The sequence below is a fragment of the Symphalangus syndactylus genome, chromosome 8 (assembly GCF_028878055.3).
Source record: "Symphalangus syndactylus isolate Jambi chromosome 8, NHGRI_mSymSyn1-v2.1_pri, whole genome shotgun sequence".
NCBI lineage: Eukaryota > Metazoa > Chordata > Mammalia > Primates > Hylobatidae > Symphalangus > Symphalangus syndactylus.
In genome coordinates, this window is record NC_072430.2 from 39,373,839 (window position 1) to 39,397,651 (window position 23,813).

Consider the following 23,813-nt stretch of genomic DNA (forward strand, 5'->3'; position numbering starts at 1 on the left):
TTGGAGGGCGGTCGGGGAGGGCAGAGGTGGCGTCAGACCCTCAGGGCCCCTCAGGAGTCTCAGCGCAGGGCCGGAGCGCGCCGGGCCGCAGCTTCCCGCGAACAGGAATTCGCTAGGGGCTGCGACGGCGACAGCGGTGGAGACTGAGAGCGGGGAGGCGGCCAGATCAAAGAGAGCCGCCTGCAGGGCCAAGACAGGTCGGGGAGGGCCGAGGGGCCCCTCCGAGGAGGGCGGGGGACGTCCAGGTGCGCGGACCTTAGAGCTGTGCGGGCGCCCACGGGAGGAGCCGGGGCCAGAGAGGCTGTGGGAGCTGCGCGCCCCCGCCCCGCGCGCCCCTCAGGATCCCGGGGTCCCGCCCCCGGAGGAGGCGAGGCGGGGCGCGACTGGGTTCGCGGCCGCGGGCAGAGGCGCAGGCAGAGCAGCCTCGGAACCGAGACGATGCGTGCGCTCCGCGACCGAGCCGGGCTCCTCCTCTGCGTGCTTTTGCTTGCGGCGCTGCTGGTCGCGGCGCGAGGGCTCCCCGTGAAGAAGCCGCGGCTCCGCGGACGACGGCCTGGGAGCCTTACGAGGCTCGCAGAGGTGAGTGGCGGCGGCACCCGGCTGCGGAGCGCGCGGTCCCTCCTCTCCAGCCCGCTGGCTCTAGCCGTGCGGGGAGCGGGACCCGGACACACACAGGAAGCGACCCCCCGAGGGACAGAGAGGGGCTGGGGCCGGCCGGAAGCTCCCGGACACCGGGCGTTGCCCAGGTGCGCCAGACTTCGGAGCTCCCACTCCTCGCGCGTGGCCGCGAGCCGGGCTGCCGCGGACCAGCCGGGTGACAAGTTTGACTTCTGTGCCGAGTGAGGTGGCCGACACTCCGCGGTGGCCGGGCTTCCTCGCCCTGAGCGAACCTCGCCTGCAGCCCCCTTTCCAGGTGCGCGCTGGCTCGGGGAGAGGAGTCCCGCCGGTGCGAGGAATCTGGCGCCTTGCGGAGTGGCGGGCCGGGGCCGCTGAGGTTCAAACGGTCAGGTGAGCCCCTACCATGAGACAAGCGGAGGCACAGTGGGGCTTTCCAGCCGCTGGCAGGGGTGGCTAGCCTGAGACTGGCTCTGTCCTCGTGGCCTGTGGGAGGGCGTTGGGGTATAAGACAGGTATGAGACGGAAGAGTGGTGTTGGCCATGGAGAGAAGCCATGGTCTGTCAAAGCCTGTGTCTTCCAGTCACTGAAGACACAGGCTTCAGTCACTTCCAGTCACTGGTCTACAGTCCAGCTTATTGCCCCCTGGAATGCAGCGGACGTTCATTCCATGGGGACAAAGACAGCCAGACTTGTATTAGGGTATGCAAGAGCAGTCCTATGTGGCAGGTGGTCTTAGGTCTTGGGTCCTGGGTCCTTCCATGTACTAAGCTGTAGGAGGCTCGAATAGCTCTTCCCGTCTTGCCATTTTTCCTTCCTTCCTTCCTTCCTTCCTTCCTTCCTTCCTTTCTTTCTCCCTCTCTTTTATTTTATTTTATTTTTGGGACAGGGTCTCTCTCTGTCACCCAGGCTGGAGTGCGGTGGTGTGGTAATAGCTCGCTGTTCAACCTCCCGGACTCAATCGATCCTCCAGCCTCAGCCTCCTGGGTACCTGGGACCGCAGGCATGCACCACCACACCTGGCTAATTTTTTTTATTTTTTATTTTGTAGAGACGGGGGTCTCACTATGTGTCCCAGGCTGGTCTTGAACTTCTGACCTCAAGCAATCCTCCTGCCTCAGCCTCCCATAGTGCTGGTATTACAGGCATGAGCCATGGTGCCCAGCCATTCTTCTTCTTCTTCTTTTTTTTTTTTTTTTTTGAGACAGAGCCTCACTCTGTCGCCCAGGCTGGAGTGTCGTGGCACCATCTCGGCTCACTGCAATTTCTGCCGCCCAGGTTCAAGCTATTCTCCTGTCTCAGCCTCCCGAGTAGCTGGGATAACAGGCGCCTGCCACTGCGCCTGGCCAATTTTTGTATTTTTAGTAGAGACGGGGTTTCACCGTCTTGGCCAGGCTGGTCTTGAGCTCCTGACCTTGTGATCCACCTGCCTCGGCCTCTCAAAGTGCTGGGATTACAGATGTGAGCCACCGCACACGGCAATTCTTCCCATTTTTGAGATGACGACACTGAGGGTCCATATAGGCATGCAGGGTGTGGGAGATTGTGAGTGAGTGAGAGCCAGAACTTGTCCAGGCTGCTGAAACCCTCCAAAGGCCGTGGGAAGGAAGGGGGAGACTGGCTGCACTTGAGGATGTGTCTGTAGACCAGTTTTGCTACCTTTTTTTATGCCTCCTTAAGGAGTCTTTTAGGCTTTTTTCCCGTCCCCATTCCCCATTAATTTTTTTTTTTTTCTGAGATGGATTCTCACTCTGTCACCCAGGCTGGAATGCGGTGGCACGATCTCGGCTCACTGCAACCTCCGCCTCTCGGGTTCAAGCAATTCTCCTGGCTTAGCCTCCCCAGTAGCTGGGATCACAGGCTTGCGCCACCACGCCTGGCTAATTTTTGTATTTTTAGTCAAGACGGGGTTTCACCATGTTGGCCAGGCTGGTCTCGAACTGGCTGGTCTCAAACTCCTGACCTCATGATCCGCCTGCCTAGGCCTCCCTAAGCCTCCTTAAGTGCTGGGATTACAGGTGTGAGCCACTACGCCCGGCTTTTTTTTTTTTTTTTTTCCGAGACGGAGTTTTGCTCTTGTTGCCCAGACTGGAGTGCAATGAATGGTGTGATCTCGGCTCACCACAACCTCCGCCTCCCAGGTTCAAGCGATTCTCCTGCCTCTGCCTCCCGAGTAGCTGGGATTACAGGCATGCGCCACCACGCCCAGCTAATTTTGTATTTTTAGTATAGATGGAGTTTCTGCATGTTGGTCAGGCTGGTCTTGAACTCCCGACCTCAGGTGACCTGCCCGCCTCAGCCTCCCAAAGTGCTGGGATTACAGGCGTGAGCCACCATGCCCAGCCGAATTTTTTTTTGACATGGAGTCTTGCTCAATCTCGGCTCACTGCATCCTCCACCTCCCAAGTTTAAGCGATTCTCCTGCCTCAGCCTCCCGAGTAGCTGAGATTACAGATGCCTGCTACCACGCCCAGCTAATTTTTGTATTTTTTTAGTAGAGATGGGGTTTCATCATGTTGACCAGGCTGTTCTCAAACTCCTGACCTCAAGTGATCCATCTGCCTTGGCCAACCAAAGTGCTAGGCTTACAGGTGTCAGCCACCATGCCCAACCTCCCCATGACATTTTAATACCATAGATACACTGTCTATGTATTATGGCCCTTTGGAATGCTACAAACCATTGTAGTATCTTAAGACTTTTTGGTCTCTTACAAGATCTAGTTATTACCCCTATTGAGAATGCATCCTTTAGACTGGCTCTTCTCAGCCTCAGCACCCTTGTCATTTTGGGCCATATAATTCTTTGTGGTAGGGGCTGTTGTCTTATGCTTTACAGAATGTTTAGCAGCATTCCTGGCCTCTACCCACTAGGTGCCTGTAGCACTCGCCTCCTCATGAGGACCAGTGCTCCTGTGGGCACCCTATCCCCACTGCCCGTAGTGGAGAATGACTGTTGTAGACAGATGAGGCCTCTCGCCAGTCCCTCCTCTTACATAGAGATGACAGTGATAATAAAATTAACTAAATTGGCATTGTTTCTGCTCACTTGGCATGAATACTTTCTATTTTAATACTTACTGCTTTGTATTGTAATTATTTTTAGTGTGTTTGCCAAATCTTCCCCTAACAAGAACACCCTAGAGGATGAGTTATTTCAGAGCCAAAATCATATCCTCAGCTCCAGTACAAAGCCTGGCAGAGTCATCAAAAACATGTGAAAACAAATTAGTGCCACAATGAAAAAGCAGAGCTTGGAGTCTAGGGCTTGGAGTTCTGGTCCCAGTGGGTCATTAATGCATGTGTGACTCACCTCGGATGATTTCCTCACATTTAAAAAGAGGGGCCTGCGTGGTGGCTCACACCTGTAATCCCAGCACTTTGGGAGGCCAAGGTAGGAGAATTGCTTGAGCCCAGGAGTTCAAGACCAGCCTGAGCAACATGGCGAAAACCCATCTCTAGCCCCCCAAAAATACAAAAATTAGCTGAGCGTGATGGTGCACCCTCATAGTCTCAGCTACTCAGGAGACTGAGGTGGGAGGATCTCCTGAGCTCAGGAGGCGGAAGTTGCAGTGAGCTGAGATCGCGCCACTGCACTCCAGCCTCGGTGACAAAGCGAGACCCTGTCTCAAAAATAAATAAATAAAATGAAAAAAGAGAGCTAAGAGAGCCTAAGTCATCTTTATGGTCCTGTCCAGCTCTGACATTGTTCCATGAGTCTGCATGATTTGTGTTAAAGCTGTCTATGGCAAAGGTGTTAGTTTAAGGAGCCACATTGAGAGAATGCAGATTGCTATTCTAGGGACTTGGGTGGTGTGTCACAAATAACTGACCAGGCTGGGTGCAGTGGCTCACACCTGTAATCTCAGCACTTTGGGAGGCCGAGGCGGGCGGATCACTTGAGGTCAGGAGTTCGAGACCAGCCTGGCCGACATGGAGAAACCCCATCTCTACTAAAAATATAAAAATTAGCCGGGCGTGGTGGTGGGCGCCTATAATCCCAGCTACTTGGAAGGCTGAGGCAGGAGAATTGCTTGAACTGGGGAGGCAGAGGTTGCAGTGTGCTGAGATCGTGCCACTGCACTCCAGCCTGGGTGACAGAGTGAGACTCCCTCTCCAAAAAAAAAATAAATAAATAAATAATTAGCCTTGTGAACAAAATGTGGCCCCTGCTTCTCTGGGCAGGCCTGTTGCTGAGCCTCAGTTTACTCCCACAGTAAAATAAGAACCCATTCTGTCAGATGCAGTGCTGGGTGAAAAAGCACCAGACACATGGATGGTGACATCATCATAAAAAGAGGCTGGGGGCCAGGCACGGTGGCTCATACCTGTAATCCCAGTACTTTGGGAAGCCAAGGCAGGTGGATCACTTGAGCTCAGGAGTTCAAGATCAGCCTGGGCAACATGGAGAAACCCTGTCTCTACTAAAAATACAAAAATTAGCCAAGCGTAATGGCATGCACCTGTAATCCCAGCTGCTGGGGGCTGAAGTGGGAGGATTGCTTAAGCCCAGGAGTTTGAGGCTACAGTGAGCTGTGATTGATTGCACCACTGCACTCCAGCCTGGGTGACAGAATGAGACCTTGTCTTTTTTTTTTTTTTTTTTTTTGAGATGAAGTTTCGCTCTTGTTGCCCAGGCTAGAGAGCAATGGTGCAATCTTGGCTCACTGCAACCTCTGCCTCCCAGGTTCAAGCGATTCTCCTGCCTCAGCCTTCCTGAGTAGCTGGGATTACAGGCATATGCCACCATGCCTGGCTAATTTTGTATTTTTAGTAGCCATATTGGTCAGGCTGCTCTCGAACTCCCGAGCTCAGATGATCTGTCCGCTTCAGCCTCCCAAAGTTCTGGGATAACAGGCGCCAGACACCGTGTCTGGCCGACCCTGTCTTCAAATAAATAAATTAACTAAATAAAAGAGGCTGGGCCAAGCCAGGCATGGGTGGTGCATGCCTATAGTGCTAGCTACTTGGAGGGTGGGTGGGAGGATCACTAGGAGTTTGAAGCTGCACTGAGCTGTGAACGCACCACTGTACTCCATCCTGGGCAACAGAGCAAGACCCTGTCTTGAAAAAAAAAAAAAAAATGCTGGGGCCAGTTTGTTGAGTGCTGGACAGGCAAAGAGTGACCCAGCTCTGTCTTGGATATTTTCTATTCTAGTTAGGATGAGAGCACCACTCAAACAGCTGCCATGTTATCATGTTATCATTTTATCATTTTAGGGACGAGAAAACTGACAGCAGGCCCAATAACTAACCCAAGGTTAGTATGTGGTGAGCCAGGATCCCCACTCAGTTTTGCTTAATTCCAGAGCCCCTGGGCACCTAAACCTGTCACCCACCACCTCCCTGGCAGGCAAGGGAAGACCTTGGCATGGGAGAAAGAAGAGCTGGGGACTTGATGCCACAAAGGGGTTGAGGGGGTTAGAATTAGGCAAGAGAGGCTGGGCGTGGTGGCTCACGCCTGTAATCCCAGCACTTTGGAAGGCCAAGGTGGGAGGATTGAGGCCAGGAGTTCACAGCTCCTGTGAGCTGTGATTGCACCAGTGCACTCCAGCCTGGACTACAGAGTGAGACTCTGTCTTTATTTAAAAAAAAAAAAAAAAAAAGGTGGCGGGGGAGAGGGCTGTAATCCTAGCACTTTGGGAGGCTGAGGCAGGTGGATCCCCTGAGGTCAGGAGTTCGAGACCAGCCTGGCCAACATGGTGAAACCCCGTCTCTACCAAAAATACAAAAATTAGCAGGGCTTAGTGGCAGGGGCCTGTAATCCCAGCTACTCAGGAGGCCGAGGCATGAGAATCGCTTGAACCTGGGAGGTGAGGTTGCAGTGAGCCGAGATTGTGCCACTGCACCCTGGCCTGGGTGACAGAGTGAGACTCCATCTCAAAAAAAAAAAAAAGACCAGGCACGGTGGCCCATGCCTGTAATCCCAGCACTTTGGGAAGCCAGGGCGGGTGGATCACCTGAGGTTAGGAGTTGGAGACCAGTCTAGCCAACATGGTGAAACCCTGTCTCTACTAAAAATACCAAAAAAAATAGCCGGGCATGGTGGCAGCCACCTGTAATCCCAGCTACTTGGGAGGCTAAGGTAGGAGAATTGCTTGAGCCCGAGAGGCAGAGGTTGCAGTGAGCCGAGGTCATGCCACTGCACTCCAGCCTGAGCTGCAGAGTGAGACCCTATCTCTATTTAAAAATAAATAAATAAACAGAGGAGACCTGAGAGAGGACTGCTCTTCCAGTCTGCAAAGACTGTCCCACTTGGTGTGGGATGGGGGTGGTTCGTGCTGCCACAGCCGGGGTTAAATGGCCATGAAAGAAGTGCTTGTTGAGGGTATGGGCTGAGACAGAACAAAGGGCAGAGGAAGGAGCCTGGGGTCCCTGAGAAACCTGAGGCAGTGTCATGCACATGGTGGGGGTGCCCCCCCAGCACTTCAGTCCCAGTCCATTGTCCAGTCTGTTGCCTTGAAGCAGGGGCTGGATTGCTGGAGATTTGCAAGGTCTCACCTGCCAGGTGGGTGGCAATGAGAAGGATGCATTTCCTAAAGGCTGATTTTATTTGGTTTGGGGATCTTTCTAGCCCAATCAGTGAGTGCGTGCCAGGGGAGAACTAGAACCTAGGTCTGTGTGGTGCCAAGCCTGTGGCCTCACCTGCTAGCCTTCTCCTGCAGCTGGCCACCTCCCGGGACCTCAGCTATGGCCTTCCTTGTCCCTCCAGAGCATTCTTTCTCTAAAGGGTTGGAAAAGCCCCCAGGGAGGGAGAGAGGGAAGGACAGGAATGGGGCCTGGAAGCTTGGCTGCTCAGAGGCCCCAGGCAAGTCTCCAGCCTCTCCGATCTCAGTCTCAGGTTGTTATGAGGATCAAAGGGAAAGATGGACACGGAGAGTTGAACATCCTGTGTAGTGTTTTGTTCATCCAGCACATTCAGCACTGCAGAGCAGCAGGCGGCAAACCAGAAGGTTCAGCCACTGCCTGGAGTTAGCAAAGCACAAGGCTTAAGAGCACAGACTCCAGCCAGACCACTGACATCAAATCCCATCCTGCCAGCCCCAAGCTGTGTGACTCCAGGCAAGTTACTTTACCTCTCTGATCCTTGGCTGCATTGTCTATGAAGTGAAGATGATGCTCATACCTACCTAAAGTGTTGTTGTGAGATTCCAGTGAGTCTGTACATATAGGGTGATCGGCAAGACTGGCTACGTTTTTTTGGTTTACTTTTCTTTTTCTTTCTTTTTTTTATTGCCTTTACCTGGGAAAGCCAACTGGCCACATTTTTTGTGGGTCCCAGTGCAGAATGAAAACGTGGGGCTTCTTGGCCGGGTGCGGTGGCTCACGCCTGTAATCCCAGCACTTTGGGAGGCCGAGGCGGGCGGATCACGAAGTCAGGAGATTGAGACCATCCTGGCTAACACGATGAAACCCCGTCTCTATTAAAAATACAAAAAATTAGACGGGCGTGGTGGCAGGCGCCTGTAGTCCCAGCTACTTGGGAGGCTGAGGCAGGAGAATGGTGTGAACCCAGGAGGCGGAGCTTGCAGTGAGCCGAGATTGCGCCACTGCACTCCAGCCTGGGCGACAGAGCAAGACTCCGTCTCAAAAAATAAAAATAAAAAAAGAAAATATGGGGCTTCTTAGCTATTTCCAAAGGGCAACAAACAGCAGGGCGTTAAACTAAATATGGGGCTTGGTGCAAAGACAGGTTGCACACCATGAAGCCGGCCCTGTGCAGGGAGTAGTATGCTTGGTCAGCACTACTCTTATTACAGTGAGGAGCTTTGCAGCCTCCACTGGGTGCCAGGGTGGGTTGGCTTAGAATAGTACATACCTAATCCCAGCTACTCAGGAGGCTGAGGTGCGAGGATTATTTGAGGCCAGTTTGGGCAACATAGCAAGACCCAGTCTTAAAAAAAAGAATAGTGCTTACCAATCAGGAAGGTGGTTGAGGGAGAATGAAATCCAGCCCTATTCCTCTGCCTGTGGCTAAAGAGGCCTGACTAAAGAGTCAGTTGCTATTGTATGCAGGGTCTCAGGCCTGGCTAAAGAGGCAACTGCTGTTGTAGGCAGGGTCTCCAGCACCTCCCGCCAGCATGACTTAGTGTGCAGCCTGGATCTGTGTGGTTGGGCCTGGGCTTCAACAGCTAGGGCTGCGGGACCTGAACTCGGTAACTGAATTTAATTATCCAGAACAAGTTTCTGACCCCTGAGGCACAAAGGAGAAGGGAGAACAGGGAACTGTGAAGGGGCTGAAACAGGTTAGCAGGTGGGCTCGTGCAATGCAATAAACGTCTGTGGGGATTGGGACTCTGTTTTGTTAACTGGAAACACGTGGGTCAGGGGCTGCCTGGCCAAGCCTGGGAAGGTAAGCATAGGGGTGAGAGAGAGAGAACTGGTGAAGATACACCTCAGGATGTATCTCTATTTGGGCAGTGACACCACTCCCCAGAAGAATGGCCTTGTGTGTTTGTACATGCATGCAACTCCACATGTAAGCTTAGAAGATGGAGAGAGGTGGTCTTGTGAGATAGGACTGGAGTTCTTCAACAACCTGGAGTCTCAGAATTCCCCTCAGAATGCCATGAGAATACACCTGCCGAGTGATTTTGCAGCAGTGTTCGGGGGACCTGAATGAGGTGTAAAGAACTGGCACATTGCCTGGCAAGGGGGGTACCCCTGATGTCTCCTCTGTCTGCCTTCTGAGTACCATCTATCGCCACCTCTGGGTAACGTTCATTGCATGCTTACCACCTACAAGGTACTATTCTAATTCAACAACCCTATGAGACAAGTGCTGGTGTTTCCCTAAATTTCAGAGGAAGGAACTAAGGCAGATTAAATAACCGCTGGAAGTCATGCAGCTAGTAGGTGTACGCGTTGGGATTGAACCCCGGTCATGTGGACTCCTGCCTGAACTCATTTCCACCACATTTAGCTGAGATGATGAAAGTGGAACTGCTCTGTGAAGACAGAAGATGGTGGCCCACGAGGGGTTACTGTCACCAGTGTGTGTCCACACATGCATAGTGTGCACCGGTGCGCAGGTGTTGAGATCAGGCCGGGCTGAGCTGAATCCTAGTTCTCTTATTGTAACCTTTAAGACCTTACGTAAGTCCTCTACCCTCCCTGAGCCTCCATAGCCTCATCTTTAACATAAAGGTGATCACACTCACCCCTCAGGGTTGCTGGTGTTCATTTGTTTACATGGCAGTGATTTATTGAGCTCCTATAATGTATCAGGCACTGTGCTCAGCACAGTACCCCACAGTGAACAAAGCAGACAAAATTCCTGTCTGCACAGAACTTACCTTTGAGTTGGGAAAAGTGACAGATGGTATGGAAATTGCCTAGGAAGGCCTGGTGTGTCAGATGTGCCCAGAGGTTGGCTATGGGCTGGGCCTCTGGGTGCCCGGCCCTGATCCCCTCAGCCCTGCTGGGAGCTGTAGGTGGCTCACTTGAAGTGCCTGGAGAGCAAATCCTCCCTTCTAGCCCCAGAGCCTTTAACCCAGGACTGGTGGAGTTGGCAGATAAATCTCCAGCTCCGCCCCTGCTCGAGGGGTATCAGAGGAGCCCAGGGGGATTGGCTACAGGTGCCCATCACGGCGCTGCTTTACTCTGCATCCTTGACTGCCGCCTCCCCTTCCCTGTCTCACTCCCCTACCCTCTTCTGGCATCTCCTGGGGCCACCTTCCAGTGGAACCACCTGCACTGGAACCCTTGTCTCGGGGTGGGCTTCGAGAGAACCCCAACTAAGATGAGACGTTCCCCACATCTCTTTCCACTCCCAGGAGTTCCGCAAGGGCTGACGCACAGAGAGGGAGACTCCCAAGAGCAGCTCCAGAGAGGAAAGGTGGCAAGTGTGGCTGTGACACTTGGCCAGGACCTCTCTGGCCTTTGCCCACCCTATGGTCTGACTGGGCACCAGGGAGAGGAGTGGGTAGAGAGGGCTGGAAATGAACATTTTGAGCACCTAGTGGGTAGCAGGGCCTGGGCTAGGCTTAGTCCTGTCATCATTCCCATTTTGCAGATGAAGAAGCTCACAGAGGCTTCTTTCCTGCCAGGGCCCCACAGGTTAGAAGCCAGGCTGCCAGCAGAACCCAGACCAGGCAGCCCAATCTACAGCATGCTTGCTTTTCTTTTCTTTTCATTTATTTATTTATTTATTTATTTATTTTTGAGACGGATTCTCACTCTGTTGCCCAGGCTGGAGTGCAATGGTGTGATCTCCACTCACTGCAACTTCCGCTGCCTCAGTTCAAGCGATTCTCCTGCCTCAGCCTCCCGAGTAGCTATTTTTTTTTGTATTTTTAGTAGGGACAGGATTTCACCATGTTGCAGGCTGGTCTCAAACTCCCGACCTCAAGTGATCCACCCGCCTCAGCCTCCCAAAGTGCTAGGATTACAGGCGTGAGCCACCGTGCCTGGCCTAGAGCATGCTTTCTTAACTACAGCACTATTCACATTTGGGTTGGTTGATTCTTGTGGGGTGGCCTTGTGCACTGCAGGCTATGTGGCAGCATTCCTGGCCTGTGCCTACTAGATGCTAGTAGAAACCCCCTCTAGCTGTGACAACCACAAATTTCTCCAGGCAGTGCCACATGTCCCCAGATAAGAACCACTGCATAACCACTGTACCACCTGCCCAGGCAGGTCCAGCCACCACCAGGCTAGGGTGTCCCAATCAGCCAAAAGGCTGCACAACCCTGAGCACCTGCTGCTCCGAGACTGCCTGTCTCTATGCCCCAGAGACTGCAGACAGTGGAGATGCTGAGCAAAGTCACAGGCACAGTTAGGGCTTTGGTGGAATTGTGGGTGGGAGCTGCCAGGAAGCCAGCACTTGGGGATGCTCCAGGCCTCCCTCATTGGTCAGTGAAGGGGCTGAGTTGTTGCATTACTCACCCTTCCACCTTCCACTCATCCACCCTGCTGTCTAGACTAGAGGGCTTTGACTCAGCAAGAGACTCCAGGCTGGGGCCGAGATAGGCTCACGGCTGCCCTGGGACCGGGCGTTTAGTGCAGGAGCCCTGGAGCCAGGTGTTTGGACACCACAGAAGGGGAGGTCAAAGAGGGAGAGACAGAAGATTCTGAATCTGTTTCCAAACTTTCAAGAAAAAAAAGTCAGTGAGAGTGAGAAACTAGGCTGATTAAGCTCCTGATTTTTGAAGGGGATGCAATACTATCACTTTATAGCATGTGGGTTAAGAGAATAGGCTCTAGGCCCAGACTGCCTGGTTTAAATCCTGGCTTTATCGCTAAATGTCTGTGCAACCTCAGGCAGGTTACTTGCCCTCTCTGTGCCTTAGTTTCCATTGTAAGACAGGCATGACAATGAGGATGTAAGACAGGGAGGATGAAATGAGTGGCGAAGTGTTTAGAATAGTGCCTGGTGCACAGTAAATGCTGTGGAAATGTTTGATAAATAAAATTCTCACAGTCCTTGCAGGGAAGAATGATTATCCTCAATCTGCAGACGAGGATATTGTCAAGTTGAAGAAGTTAGTAAGAGGCAGAGATGGGATTTGAACCCCAGCTTATCTGGCTCTCAGAACCAGTGTTTGTCAGCCATACCATACTGCCCAGGTATGAGACGGGAGGGGTGGCAAGGGTGTGGCCTGAGTGAAGCAGGGTCCACAGGTGGCAGGTCCCAGAGACTCATAAGGCAGCTCTGGGAGGTGCTCCTTTTGCCCTAGCATAGAGACCTGGGCAGTGGCTATAGCCTGGAGGCAGGTGGCAGCCACTGAGCCCCTAGTGCCCCACTGTCTGGGCAGATGAATGCTGGAACAGGAGTCAGAGATGACATGGATCCGCTTTTCACTTACCATCTGATCTGAGGCAAGGACTGTCCTGGTGAGGACACCATGGCCAGTGGCTGTTGGAAGGGATGAACTGGCTGAGTCAGCCGTGCCAGCAGCCTGGAGTAGAAAAAGGAGCCAGGACCCAGGCAGGCGGAGGAACACAGCCCTCACATGGATGGCCTGGGCGGGGCCTAGTGGACAGGAGCAGGCTGAGGGGAAAGGCCAAGGCCTGCTGCCCACTCCCCAATAGGACCAGGTGCATCCCTGAGGCCTTTCTGCTCTGGCCTGTGAGGGCCCTGGGGAGCGGGAGGCACATTGTCTGCAAAGGACACCACTCTCTGAAACAACTCTCTCCCTTTCTTGAGCCTCAGTTTCTTCATCTGTGAGAAATGACACTCCTTTTCATGCCTCACACTGGCATCCTCTGTGAAAGCGCTTTGTGGACACAGTCCACTGTCTGACCAGCTACACCCTCACTTACCCATTGAGGGCCTTAAAGCAGGTGGTGTGCAGATTTTACACTACAGATACACACTCCAGAGAGGTGTAAATCACAGGGTGAGTTTATGACCCGGTCAGACCCCAGGGCTCCTGGATCTGCCTGGCCAGCCTTTTCCGGGTCCCCGTGGGGTAAGACCTGACCTGTTACCTTACCTTCCCTCTCTCTCCCTCAGGTCTTAGCCTCCCCAGATCTTAGGCCTCTGAAGGAAGAGGAGGAGGCACCACTGCTCCCCAGAACCCACCTGCAGGTAGAGCCACACCAACATGGACGCTGGACTGTCACTGAGCCAGCAGCCCTGACCCCAGGCAATGCCACCCCTCCCAGGACCCCAGAGGTTACTCCCTTGCTGCTGGAGCTGCAGAAGCTGCCGGGATTGGCCAACACAACCTTGAGTACCTCTAACCCTGATATCCAGGTGAGAGCTACAGAAGGGCCAGTAGCCCTGCAGACACCTGGAGAGGAGCAGGGCTGACAAGGTGGGCTCAGGATACCTTGCCTCCTGGACTCCGTGGAGGGTGGGGCTGCTGTGTGGGGTCAGAGGGCAGGCTCCTTATGCTCTCCCTGTGGTGTAGGGGGCAGAGGACCTACCCCTCTACTTTCTAGCTGTGGGCCTTGGGCAAGTCTTTTGACTCTTTGAGCCTTTGTTCTCTAGACCATGGCAAGAGACAAACAGCACCAACCCAGCAGGGCTATGTGAGCACCAGTGAGTGGGAAATGCTTTGTAGGCTACAGGGGATTCCAGGAATCTAAGGAGGCCTCCTGGAAAAGATCTGCAGTTCTGATCCCCCAAAGAAGGGGTTCAGTATGGAATGGAGTGGGCTGGTGGCATGGGGGACAGCCACCTGAAGGGCTTTATAGGAGAGGAAATTAGAGCGGCTGGCAGAATTCTAGTTTCAGGCTCCACTGCCTGGCATGAGTCCTTCATGATAATAATTCTGCATGTTTGTGTAGCAGCTACAGTTTACAAAACACTTTCCCCAGAAGGGGAAAAAAAGACCATAAAAGTATAAAACACAATTCTAAAATTATTTAAAAGTGTCTCTCTTCTTTTCTCTACTTACCTACACATACACACACACACACACATGCACACACGCAAAAAACTGGAAGGTTTTCTGTCAGTGATAGAATATAGGTGATATTCTTTTTTCTTTCTTTCTTTTTTTTTTTTTTTTGAGATGGAGTCTCGCTGTGTTGCACGGGGTGGAATGCAATGGCATGATCTCAGCTCACTGCAACCTCTGCCGCCTGGGTTCAATAAATTTTCCTGCCTCAGGCTCTCAAGTAGCTGGGTGCACCACCATGCCCAGCTAATTTTTGTATTTTCAGTAGAGACGGAGTTTCACCATGTTGGCCAGGCTGGTCTTGAACTCTTGACCTCGTGATCCGCCCACCTCGGCCTCCCAAAATGCTGGGATTACAGGCGTGAGCCACTGAGCCCAGCCAGAATATAGGTGATTTTCATTTTCTTCTTCATAGTTTGCTGTTTTTTTCCAAATTTTGTTCAGTGAACCTCATGTTACTTTATTGAATAGCCAAAAATAATGTTTCCGAAGTTCAGTTTCACATAAATGATTTTATTTTACTTATTTGCCATCCATAATGTGGTGTAAGAGAGTTCCTCCGAGGTCTGCTGTGTCGGGAGCGCCCAGCTTCCAGCCCTACCATGAGGAATTGGAGGCTCAGAGCTGCCCAGGCCCAGCAGATGCATGCTGGCAGAGCCAGGATTCAAAGCCAGCTTCTCTTAAGCTAGTGAATGTCAACCCTGGCTTGTGTTAGAACCACCATGCCTGGCCCCAGCCCAGACCAGTTCAGTCCATACCTGGCATCTGGGAATTAGGAGTCCCCAGGTGATTCTAACGCACCTCCAGGCCGTAAGCTGTGATTCTTGTGCCCTAAGAGGCCAGGAAGGTTAGCCAAAAATGTCAGCCAAGAGAAGACAGCTGGTTTGAAGGAAAGGTTGGGCCTCTTGCCTCTGGCCCTGACCCCATCATCCCCCGTCTCTTTGGAATGCAGCTCTAAGACCTCCTTCACTGGCCGGCCTGGCCTGTCTCCTACAGGTGACCATCGAGGTGGTGGAAGACCCCCAGGCCGAGGTGGAGATAGACCTGTTGGCTGAGCCCAGCAATCCCCCGCCCCAGGATACCCTTAGCTGGCTGCCTGCCCTCTGGTCCTTCCTCTGGGGAGACTACAAAGGAGAGGAAAAAGACAGGTCTCCAGGGGAGAAGGGGGAGGAAAAGGAGGAAGACAAGGATTATCCTTCAGAGGAAATCGAGGGTGAGGACCAAGAGGATAAAGAGGAAGATGAGGAAGAGGAGGCGCTCTGGTTCAATGGAACTACAGACAACTGGGACCAGGGCTGGCTGGCCCCCACGGATTGGGTCCTCAAGGATTCTGTCAACGATGGTGAGCACCCCCATCTTGGCATCCCCAGGCTGCTCCCCTATAGGTACTGAGTGGAAATGGGGGTGGGGGAGAGGGTGGAGGCTTCCCAGGCAAGACCACCTGAGGAAGCCAGGAGCTTAGGCTTTGTTCAAACACCATCATCAACTCAAAAGTAACATTGCCAATAGCTTGCAGAGTTTTTCCTTTTTTTTTTTTTTTAATTTTTTTATTTGAGATTGGGTCTCGCTCTGTTACCAGGCTGGAGTGCAATGGCATGATCATGGTTCACTGCAGCCTCAAACTCCTGGGCTCAAGCGATCCTCCCACCTTAGCCCTCCCACCTTAGCCCCCGAATAGCTGGAACCACAGGTGCGTACCACCAGGGCAGGCTAATTTTTTTATTTTTAGTAGAGATGAGGTCTCCTATGTTGCACAGGCTGGTCTCAAACTCCTGGGCTCAAGCAGTCCTCCCACCTCGGCCTTCCAAAGTGCTGGGATTACAGGCATGAGCCACTGTGCCCGGCCTTTTTTTTTTTCCTTTTTTTCTAAACAACATTTGACCCTCACAAAAATCCCTGATATCCCCTAAGCAAAAGACATTTGCTACTATTATATTTATTTACATCTGTGAGTTTCCAAGGATTGAGAAATTACAAATTCCATCACTCATGACTGACCTTATTTTCAGATTGTGTATGTGACTTTGACTCCTGGCTGTGTTGCTTACCAGCTGAATGACCTTGGGCAAGATTCTTCAACTCTCTGTGCCTCAGTTCCTTCCTCTATAGAATGGGGAATGGTATAATCTTTACTACATGGAGTTGGCTGTAGAGAGTATTGAGTTAAGACATATACAGTGCCAGCATGGAGTAAAGAAAGTATTGGCTATTTTTATTATTTTTGTTAGAAAAAGACATAACAACAGCACAAACTGTTCAGAAAATATTACCTTAAACCTACCAGCCTCTCATGATGACAGATTTTTTTTTAAAATTTTTTCGAGGTGGAGTCTCACTCTGTTGCCCAGGCTGGAGTGCAGTGGCACAATCTCGGCTCACTGCAACCTCCACCTCCCAAGTTCAGACGATTCTCGTGCCTCAGCCTCCCAAGTAGCTGAGATTACAGGTGTGGACCACCACGCCTGGCTAATTTTTGTAGTTCTGGTAGAGATGGGGTTTCACCAACTTGGCCAGGCTGGCCTTGAACTCCTGACATCAAGTGATCTGCCTGCCTTGGCCTCCCAAAGTGCTGGAATTACAGGCATGAGCCACCGTGCCCGGCCAAGATAATGATTTTTATTTTTGCATATTGTGGTTCAGGTTTCCTCTGGGTGCAGACATGTTTTATGCATAGTTGCAGCCATTTCCATTGGAGCCCTGGTGTCTTGTCAATGGACAGAGGAGCCTATGGTTAAGACTAAGTTGTGACAGGCTCTTCCCAATTCACTAAAATAATGTAAACTCACAGAAAATTTTCATGACGGCCTGGCACGGTGGCTCATGCCTTGTAATCCCAGCATTTTGGGAGGCCAAGGCAGGTGGACTGCTTGAGCTCAGGAGTTTGTGACCAGCCTGGGCAACATGTTGAAACCCTGTCTCTACAAAAAACACAAAAATTAGTTGGGCATAGCACCGCCTGCCTGTAGTCCCAGCTACTCGGGAGGCTGAAGTGGAAGGATCACTTGAGCCTGGGAGGTCAAGGCTGCAGTGAGCCATGATTACACCACTGCACTCCAGCCTGGGTGACAGAGCGAGACCCTGTCTCTAAAAAAAAAAAGGGTGGGGGGGCCGGGTGCGGTGGCTCAAGCCTGTAATCTCAGCACTTTGGGAGGCTGAGGCGGGCAGATCACAAGGTCAGGAGATCGAGACCATCCTGGCTAACACGGTGAAACCCCGTCTCTACTAAAAATACAAAAAGTTAGCTGGGTGTGGTGGCAGGCACCTGTAGTCCCAGCTACTTGGGAGGCTGAGGCAGGAGGATGACATGAACCCGGGAGGCGGAGCTTGCAGTGAGTGGAGATCACACAACTGCACTCCAGCCTGGGCGACAGAGCGAGACTCCATCTCAAAAAAAAAGGAAAAATTGCCATGTTTTTCAGCTTTTCTCTCATTAATTTTCCTTAAACTCTTGGCACCAGTGCTGGCCTGTCTGTGAAGTGTGGAACCAGCTCTCAGTATTTTGAGGGTTTCACAGAAAGCACTGGGTCTCAGGCCCTGCACAGCCTGAGGATTTGGGCTCAGCCACAGTGTATTTCAGCTCCCTCAGATCAGAAGTGGGTCCCTAATATGGGTAACAGGGAAATTCTTTCTTTCTTTTTTTTTTTTTTTTTTGAGAGAGGGTCTCACTGCGTCTGGAGTGAGACACAGTGGCTGTGGCTGGAGTGCAGTGGCATGATCACAGCTCACTGCTGCCTCAACCTCCCTGGCTCAGATGATCCTCCTGCATCAGCCTCCTCAGTAGCTTTTTAAACATTTTTTATAGAGATGGGGTTTTGCCATATTTCCGAGGCTGGTCTCGAACTCCTGAGTTTAAGCTATCTGTCTGCCTCAGCCTCCCGAAGTGCTGGGATTATAGGCCTGAGCCACCATGCCCAGCCTGGGAAATTATTAAATATAGGATCCAGTGCAAGGGAAATATTGTCACCCTTGGTTTTGATTGACATAGAAACTATAGCTCAGGCCAGGTGGGTGGCTCACACCTGTAATCCCAGCATTTTGGGAGGCTGAGGCTGGAGGATCACTTGAGCCCAGGAGTTCAAGACCAGCCTGGGCAACATGGTGAAACCTCGTCTCTACAAAAAATTTAAAAATTAGCCAGGCTTAGCCGGGAGCAGTGGCTCATGCCTGTAATCCCAGTATTTTACAGTACTAATCACTTGAGGTCAGGAGTTCGAGACCAGCCTGGCCAACATGGCAAAACTCTGCCTCTACTAAAAATACAAAAATTAGCCGTGCGGTGGCTCACGCCTGTAATCCCAGCACCTTGGGAGGCCAAGGCAGGTGGATCACGAGGTCAGGGGTTTGAGACCAGCCTGACCAACATGGTGAAACCCCGTCTCTACTAAAAATACAAAAATTAGCTGGGCATGGTGGCGGGCGCCTGTAATCCCAGCTACTCAGAAGGCTGAGGCAGGAGAATTGCTTGAACCCAGGAGGCAGAAGTTGCAGTGAGCCGAGATCACGCCACTGCACTCCAGCCTGGGTGACAGAGCGAGACTCCGTTTAAAAAAAAAAAAAAAAATTAGCCAGGCATGGTGGCGCACGCCTGTAATTCCAGCTACACAGGAGGCTGAGGCAGGAGAATCGCTTGAACCCGGGAGGTGGAGGTACAGTGAGCCGAAATCGTGCCGCTGCACTCCAGCCTAGGTGACAGAATGAGACTCTGTCTCAAAAACAGAAAAAATTAGCCAGTCTTAGTGGCACGTGCCTGTAGTCCCAGTTACTAGGGAGGCTGAGGTGGGAGGATTGCTTGAGCCCAGGAAGTCAAGGCTGCAGTGAGCTATGATCACACCATTGCACTCCAGCCTGGGCAACAGGGTAAGACCCTGACACAGAAAACAAATAAGAAAACCTATAGCTCAGAGATGTAGGGGGACTTGCCCAAGGTCACACCAATAGTGGTCAGATAGCTCCCAGCCCCAGGTATCATTTCCTCTTTATTGCTGTGTTGGCACAGAGCAAGTGGCTAGGGGTTATACTATCTTTTCAGGGCCACCTGATATATTTGCACAGGTTATTCACTGCAGAAGGGAATCCAGTTGAGGGAGCAGGTGGAAGCTGAAATCCAGCCCAGCTTCATTCATGAGGCTGGAAGCCCTGGCGTGGGCTGCATCCACCTGAGGAAAGGGTGCCCTGTGCTGATTTGTACTGATTTGCCCTGTGGGCTATGTGCACTCACCCCCAACTCCCTGCCTTAACCCAGACTATGAGCCTCAGGAGGAGTGGAGTCCCTGGTCTCCCTGCAGTGGGAACTGCAGCATTGGCAACCAGCAGAGGACTCGGCCCTGTGGCTATGGCTGTGCTGCCACTGAGACCCGTACCTGTGACCTGCCTTCCTGTCCTGGTGAGATGAGCCCCTACCCCTGCCTAGGAGTGGCTGGTGTGGCTTAGGCTGGAGGCTTGGTCCCCTGGGAATGTGGGTGGGCTTGGGAGATGGGATGCAGGAAGCTCACAAACATGGTGGTCCTGCCTTGTCCCAGGCCTATTTTGGCTGCTGTGGGCACTGAGAGCCTATTAAGGTGGGGGCCCCATCAGGGGCACTGAGGTGGCCTGTGGAGCCACCAGCCTTGCCTCTTTTCTTCCCAAAGGCACTGAGAACAAGGACACCTTGGTCCTCCCCAGTGAGGAGTGGCAGCTCCTGGCCCGCAACGCTACAGACATGCATGACCAAGGTGAGTGAGGGGCTAGGCTTGCCCCTGGTGGTTTGGGGAACGAGCTCTCAGGGGAGGGTGGGGTATTATTCCACAGCAGGAACCTGGCTTCTCTCCACGAGGCAGAGAGCACAGCTTCCATCTGGAAGGTTTGCTTCCCCAACAGGGGGCCCTGGCATTTCTGAGCCAGCCCATTGGCCTTTCTCAGCCTGGTATTCCTACTGGGAAGGTCTTAATGGGAGCGGCAGAGCTTAGAGATCATCTAGTGGGGCATATCCTATCCTCCCTGGCAGCAGGATGGGGTGGGGACGTTCTGACTTCCATTCCTTGGTTACCCTTGGGAGGCTCCTGGGCAGGCTCTGTCTGGAGAGGGGGATGCAGTACAGTCAGAAATGGGTCAGTGTGCAGAACTCCAGCATTGCTCCTCCAGGCAGCTGGGCGTGGGCCAGGCTTCCACCTGCACACTCTGAGTCTGTGTCTGTTGGTCTTACTTGCACCCTGCAAGGAAGGCGGGGAGACCCACCTTGCAGATAAGGGTTGCACTCAGCACAGCAAGAGCCTACTAAGCCTGTATCATGTGCCTGGCCACGGTGCTGGGGCAGGGGATGTCAGCAGCCTGAGGCCTGGTCCCTGTCCTCAAGGAGCTCAGGTCCCATGGGGGAAAGACACATATAACCCATATGAGCACTGCACTGCAAAGAAGGCCCTAAAGATTTGGGAGCAGAGAGGAAGGAGCAATTTGTTTTCCGGTGCAGGGGTGGGCCTGGGAAATGTGTGTCTCTTCCCCTCTCCTGTGTTACCGTTTCCCAGGCTCCTCCTTCACTCCCAGTCAAAACCCAAATCCCAGCATCTGGATCCTGGGGAAGGTTCCAGTCCCTTGGAGATGTGCAGGGCCTCAAACTATCAAAGTCAGTCCCTCAGTGTCCGGTGCTGGACAGCTCATCCCATTAGGATGAGGGCACAGAAGGGAAAACGAGAAACAAGACCCGGTTAACAGCATCCACTCAGGTGGACTCTGGGGAGTGGGGAGCAAGGTTCTGCGCATTCTCACGTGGCCAGCCGCCCAAGGCCATTTTTCTTCTTTCTGCTGTTCCCTGGTGACTGCAGTGTTTTCCCCTTCCCTGCTCACTGCAGGGCTCTGGTGAGTCTGGGGGGCACCTCTTTCTGGTTTATGAAGGCTCCTGGCCTCTGCTGTGCTGTGCCATGGGGACCGGGTGAAATGGTGAGACAGAGTCTTGCTCTGTCACCCAGGCTGGAGGGCAGTGGTGTGATCTTAGCTCACTGCAACCTCCACTTCCTGGGTTCAAGTGATTCTCGTGTCTCAGCCTCCGAATAGCTGGGATTACAGGCATGCGCCACCACGCCCGGCTAATTTTTGTATTTTTTGTAGAGACGGGACTTTGCCATGTTGGCCAGGCTGGTCTTGAACTTCTACCTCCTGCCTTGGCCTCCAAAAGTGCTGAGATTACAGGCATGAGCCATCGCACCTGGCCCCCCAGCTCTTCTATTTAAGAGAACCTCAGACAGATGTACTTTAGCCTCAGGTTTTTGTTTTGAGGGATATAATTTATTTTAAAATTAAATAAAAATATAGTTAAAAAAAAAAGGCCACGTTTCCCGAGGTGGAGATGGGGAGGACAGCAGCATAGACAGAGGGGGCCACAGGAGGCCCAAAGTGGCCAAGTGACTCAGCCCAGGCCAGACTGCCTGAGAAAGGCAGCGTTCAGAACAAGAATGGGCCAGTGGCTAAAATAATGAAACCTTCTTACCAGTTGGTGAAAAGCTGCTGTCCCTGTCTCCACTCACCCCAGATCCTTTTCCAAGATCTCAGGATCTTTCCCACCATTCAGCACATGACAACTAAACCTTTCCCACCATTCAGCACGTGACATATGGCACCTCAGAGGACATCTGGGTCATTGCTCTAGCCCCTTGGCCCGTGTCCATTCTGAGCAAGAGCTTCTTGCTTCAGGTTGTCTGGATGGTGTGGGGTAGCCTCTCTCCGTCCCCAATGCCCTACCAAGCCACGCCTTTGCACCAGCTGGGGCCTGGGCCTTCTCTCCCTATGCATTGGCCCTTAATCAGTCCCCGCCCCACATGGGCCTGGCTCTCTCACTGGCTTCCCTCCTGCACTTCGCGGTCCTTTGCAGATGTGGACAGCTGTGAGAAGTGGCTGAACTGCAAGAGCGACTTCCTAATCAAGTACCTGAGCCAGATGTTGCGGGACCTGCCCAGCTGCCCGTGTGCCTACCCACTGGAGGCCATGGACAGCCCCGTGAGCCTGCAGGACGAGCACCAGGGCCGCAGCTTCCGGTGGAGGGATGCCAGCGGCCCTCGCGAGCGCCTGGATATCTACCAGCCCACAGCGCGCTTCTGCCTGCGTTCCATGCTGTCTGGGGAGAGCAGCACGCTGGCCGCCCAGCACTGCTGCTATGACGAGGACAGCCGGCTGCTGACCCGTGGCAAGGGCGCCGGCATGCCCAACCTCATCAGCACCGACTTCTCACCTAAGCTGCACTTCAAGTTCGACACGACGCCCTGGATCCTGTGCAAGGGAGACTGGAGCCGCCTCCACGCTGTGCTCCCCCCCAACAACGGCCGGGCCTGCACCGACAACCCCCTGGAGGAGGAGTACCTGGCACAGTTGCAGGAGGCCAAGGAGTACTAGCGACGGGGCTGCTGAACAGACACTGCAGGGAGAGGGCAGGCAGCTGCTGCTATTGCCCGGGAGAACTTTCCTGGTAGGGCCCTCACCTGCCCCTGCCCAGACAAGGTGAGGAAAGGGCTCCCCCAGTGAGGTTGGTCCGAGGCTGCGTGCCCTCTGCCAGAGACCCCAAGGCAGATATCTCAGTGGGGTTAGTGAGAAGGTTGAAGGGTACGTAGGGACCAGGGTGGGTGTCCCTGGGGGCCCTGGAAATGTGCGTATGTGCATATGTCTGCCGGGGCCTTCCTCTGCTGCCTGCTGGGACCCTGGCCACTCATTTTTCTCCTCCTTGGGAGCTGGGCTCTTCTGCCCTGGCTCTGCACATAGGTGTTAGCCAGCAGCTCCAGAAACATCCCGATTCCCGGGATCTGCCATGAGTCATTCACACCCTACCCTGATGGCCAGCAGAGAAAGGGCCACTCTTCTCATGGGCACAGCCATCCTTTGCCAGGGGGGCATCCAGCCTGGGTGGCCACCCCTCCTTAATCTCTGGGTGGTGCACATGCCCTTCTTTCCCCACTCCGTGCCACGAGCCACTGCACAGGAGGCTATCTGTAGCCCCAAGCTGCCTTTCTGTTGGACACCTCTTTAGTCTTGGGCTGCAAGCCAGCCCAGCTGAGGCGAAGTGGACTCCAGGTAGGGAATGGCTTGCCCAATTCTGGTCCCTCTTCTTTGCTCAGCCCTCTCTGTTCTGCTGATTGTAGGGATGTGCAGGGCTGGGAGTTGGCACTCCCCCCGAGTGGGGAGGTGACAGCCTGTCACAGTAGCCAGGCTTGGGTGGGTTCAGCACTAGCTCAGGACAGTGTGTCACACGTCTATAGTAAACCAGTTCTCTGGGAGGGGAAAAAAGCCCTGATTTGTTGCATTTGGGCAGCTTCTGTGTTGTAAATTCTCCCAGCAGTGGCCCATGTCATGCTCCCAGCATCACTGAATGCACTGAAATCAGAGTTGGGAAGAGATGCACGTAATCGCTCTCCCGGCACACCTCATGCCTCTTCCCTGCCTCCCCATCCTCCCGACTACACTTCCTTGCCTTCTATGGGGTTGAAATATTGAAGTCTCAACTGTCTCTGTTCACAAGAGCCACCAAAAGGTAGGGGACTTCAATCCTAGCCCCCAGATGGCCGCCCTGAAGCTCTCTGGGCTCCTCAGCAATAAAGCACTTTATTTTCAAATTCTGCCTGATGAAGACTTTCGGGCCCCGGCAGAGCGGAGGAGTGTAAGGAACCCTTGCTTATGATCCAAGTCAAACTCCCATGGGTGTGCATGTAATTTACCTAACCCACAGCAGGCTCCTTTTCATTTCCTGGACCAGCTGGGCAGGCAGAGCTTGTGGCATGCAGGGGTTAGACTCTAAATATCAGTTATCCTTATTCACACTGCCTAGAAGATGGACGAGGAGCTGGCTGAACCTCAGGGGCACATTCACTCTGAGCTTTGTCAGAGAGGTAAATCA

The 23,813-nt window shown here is 53.0% G+C and overlaps 1 protein-coding gene across 2 annotated transcripts; it reads left to right on the forward strand.

Moving 5' to 3' along the window:
• Positions 1-421: 421 nt before the first annotated feature.
• On the forward strand, positions 422-23,530 carry ISM2 (isthmin 2). Of its 2 annotated transcripts, none has more exons than XM_063644285.1 (6): positions 422-579; positions 13,072-13,314; positions 14,960-15,305; positions 19,206-19,346; positions 19,591-19,674; positions 21,804-23,530. In XM_063644285.1, exons 1-6 carry the CDS (start codon positions 439-441, stop codon positions 22,319-22,321), a joined length of 1,473 nt encoding a protein of 490 aa, XP_063500355.1. In that variant the 5' UTR covers positions 422-438; the 3' UTR covers positions 22,322-23,530. The 2 variants fall into 2 exon arrangements, with proteins under 2 accessions (XP_063500355.1, XP_055144621.1); XM_055288646.2 differs by having other exon boundaries at positions 439-586; positions 13,079-13,314.
• The last annotated feature ends 283 nt before the right edge of the window (positions 23,531-23,813 follow it).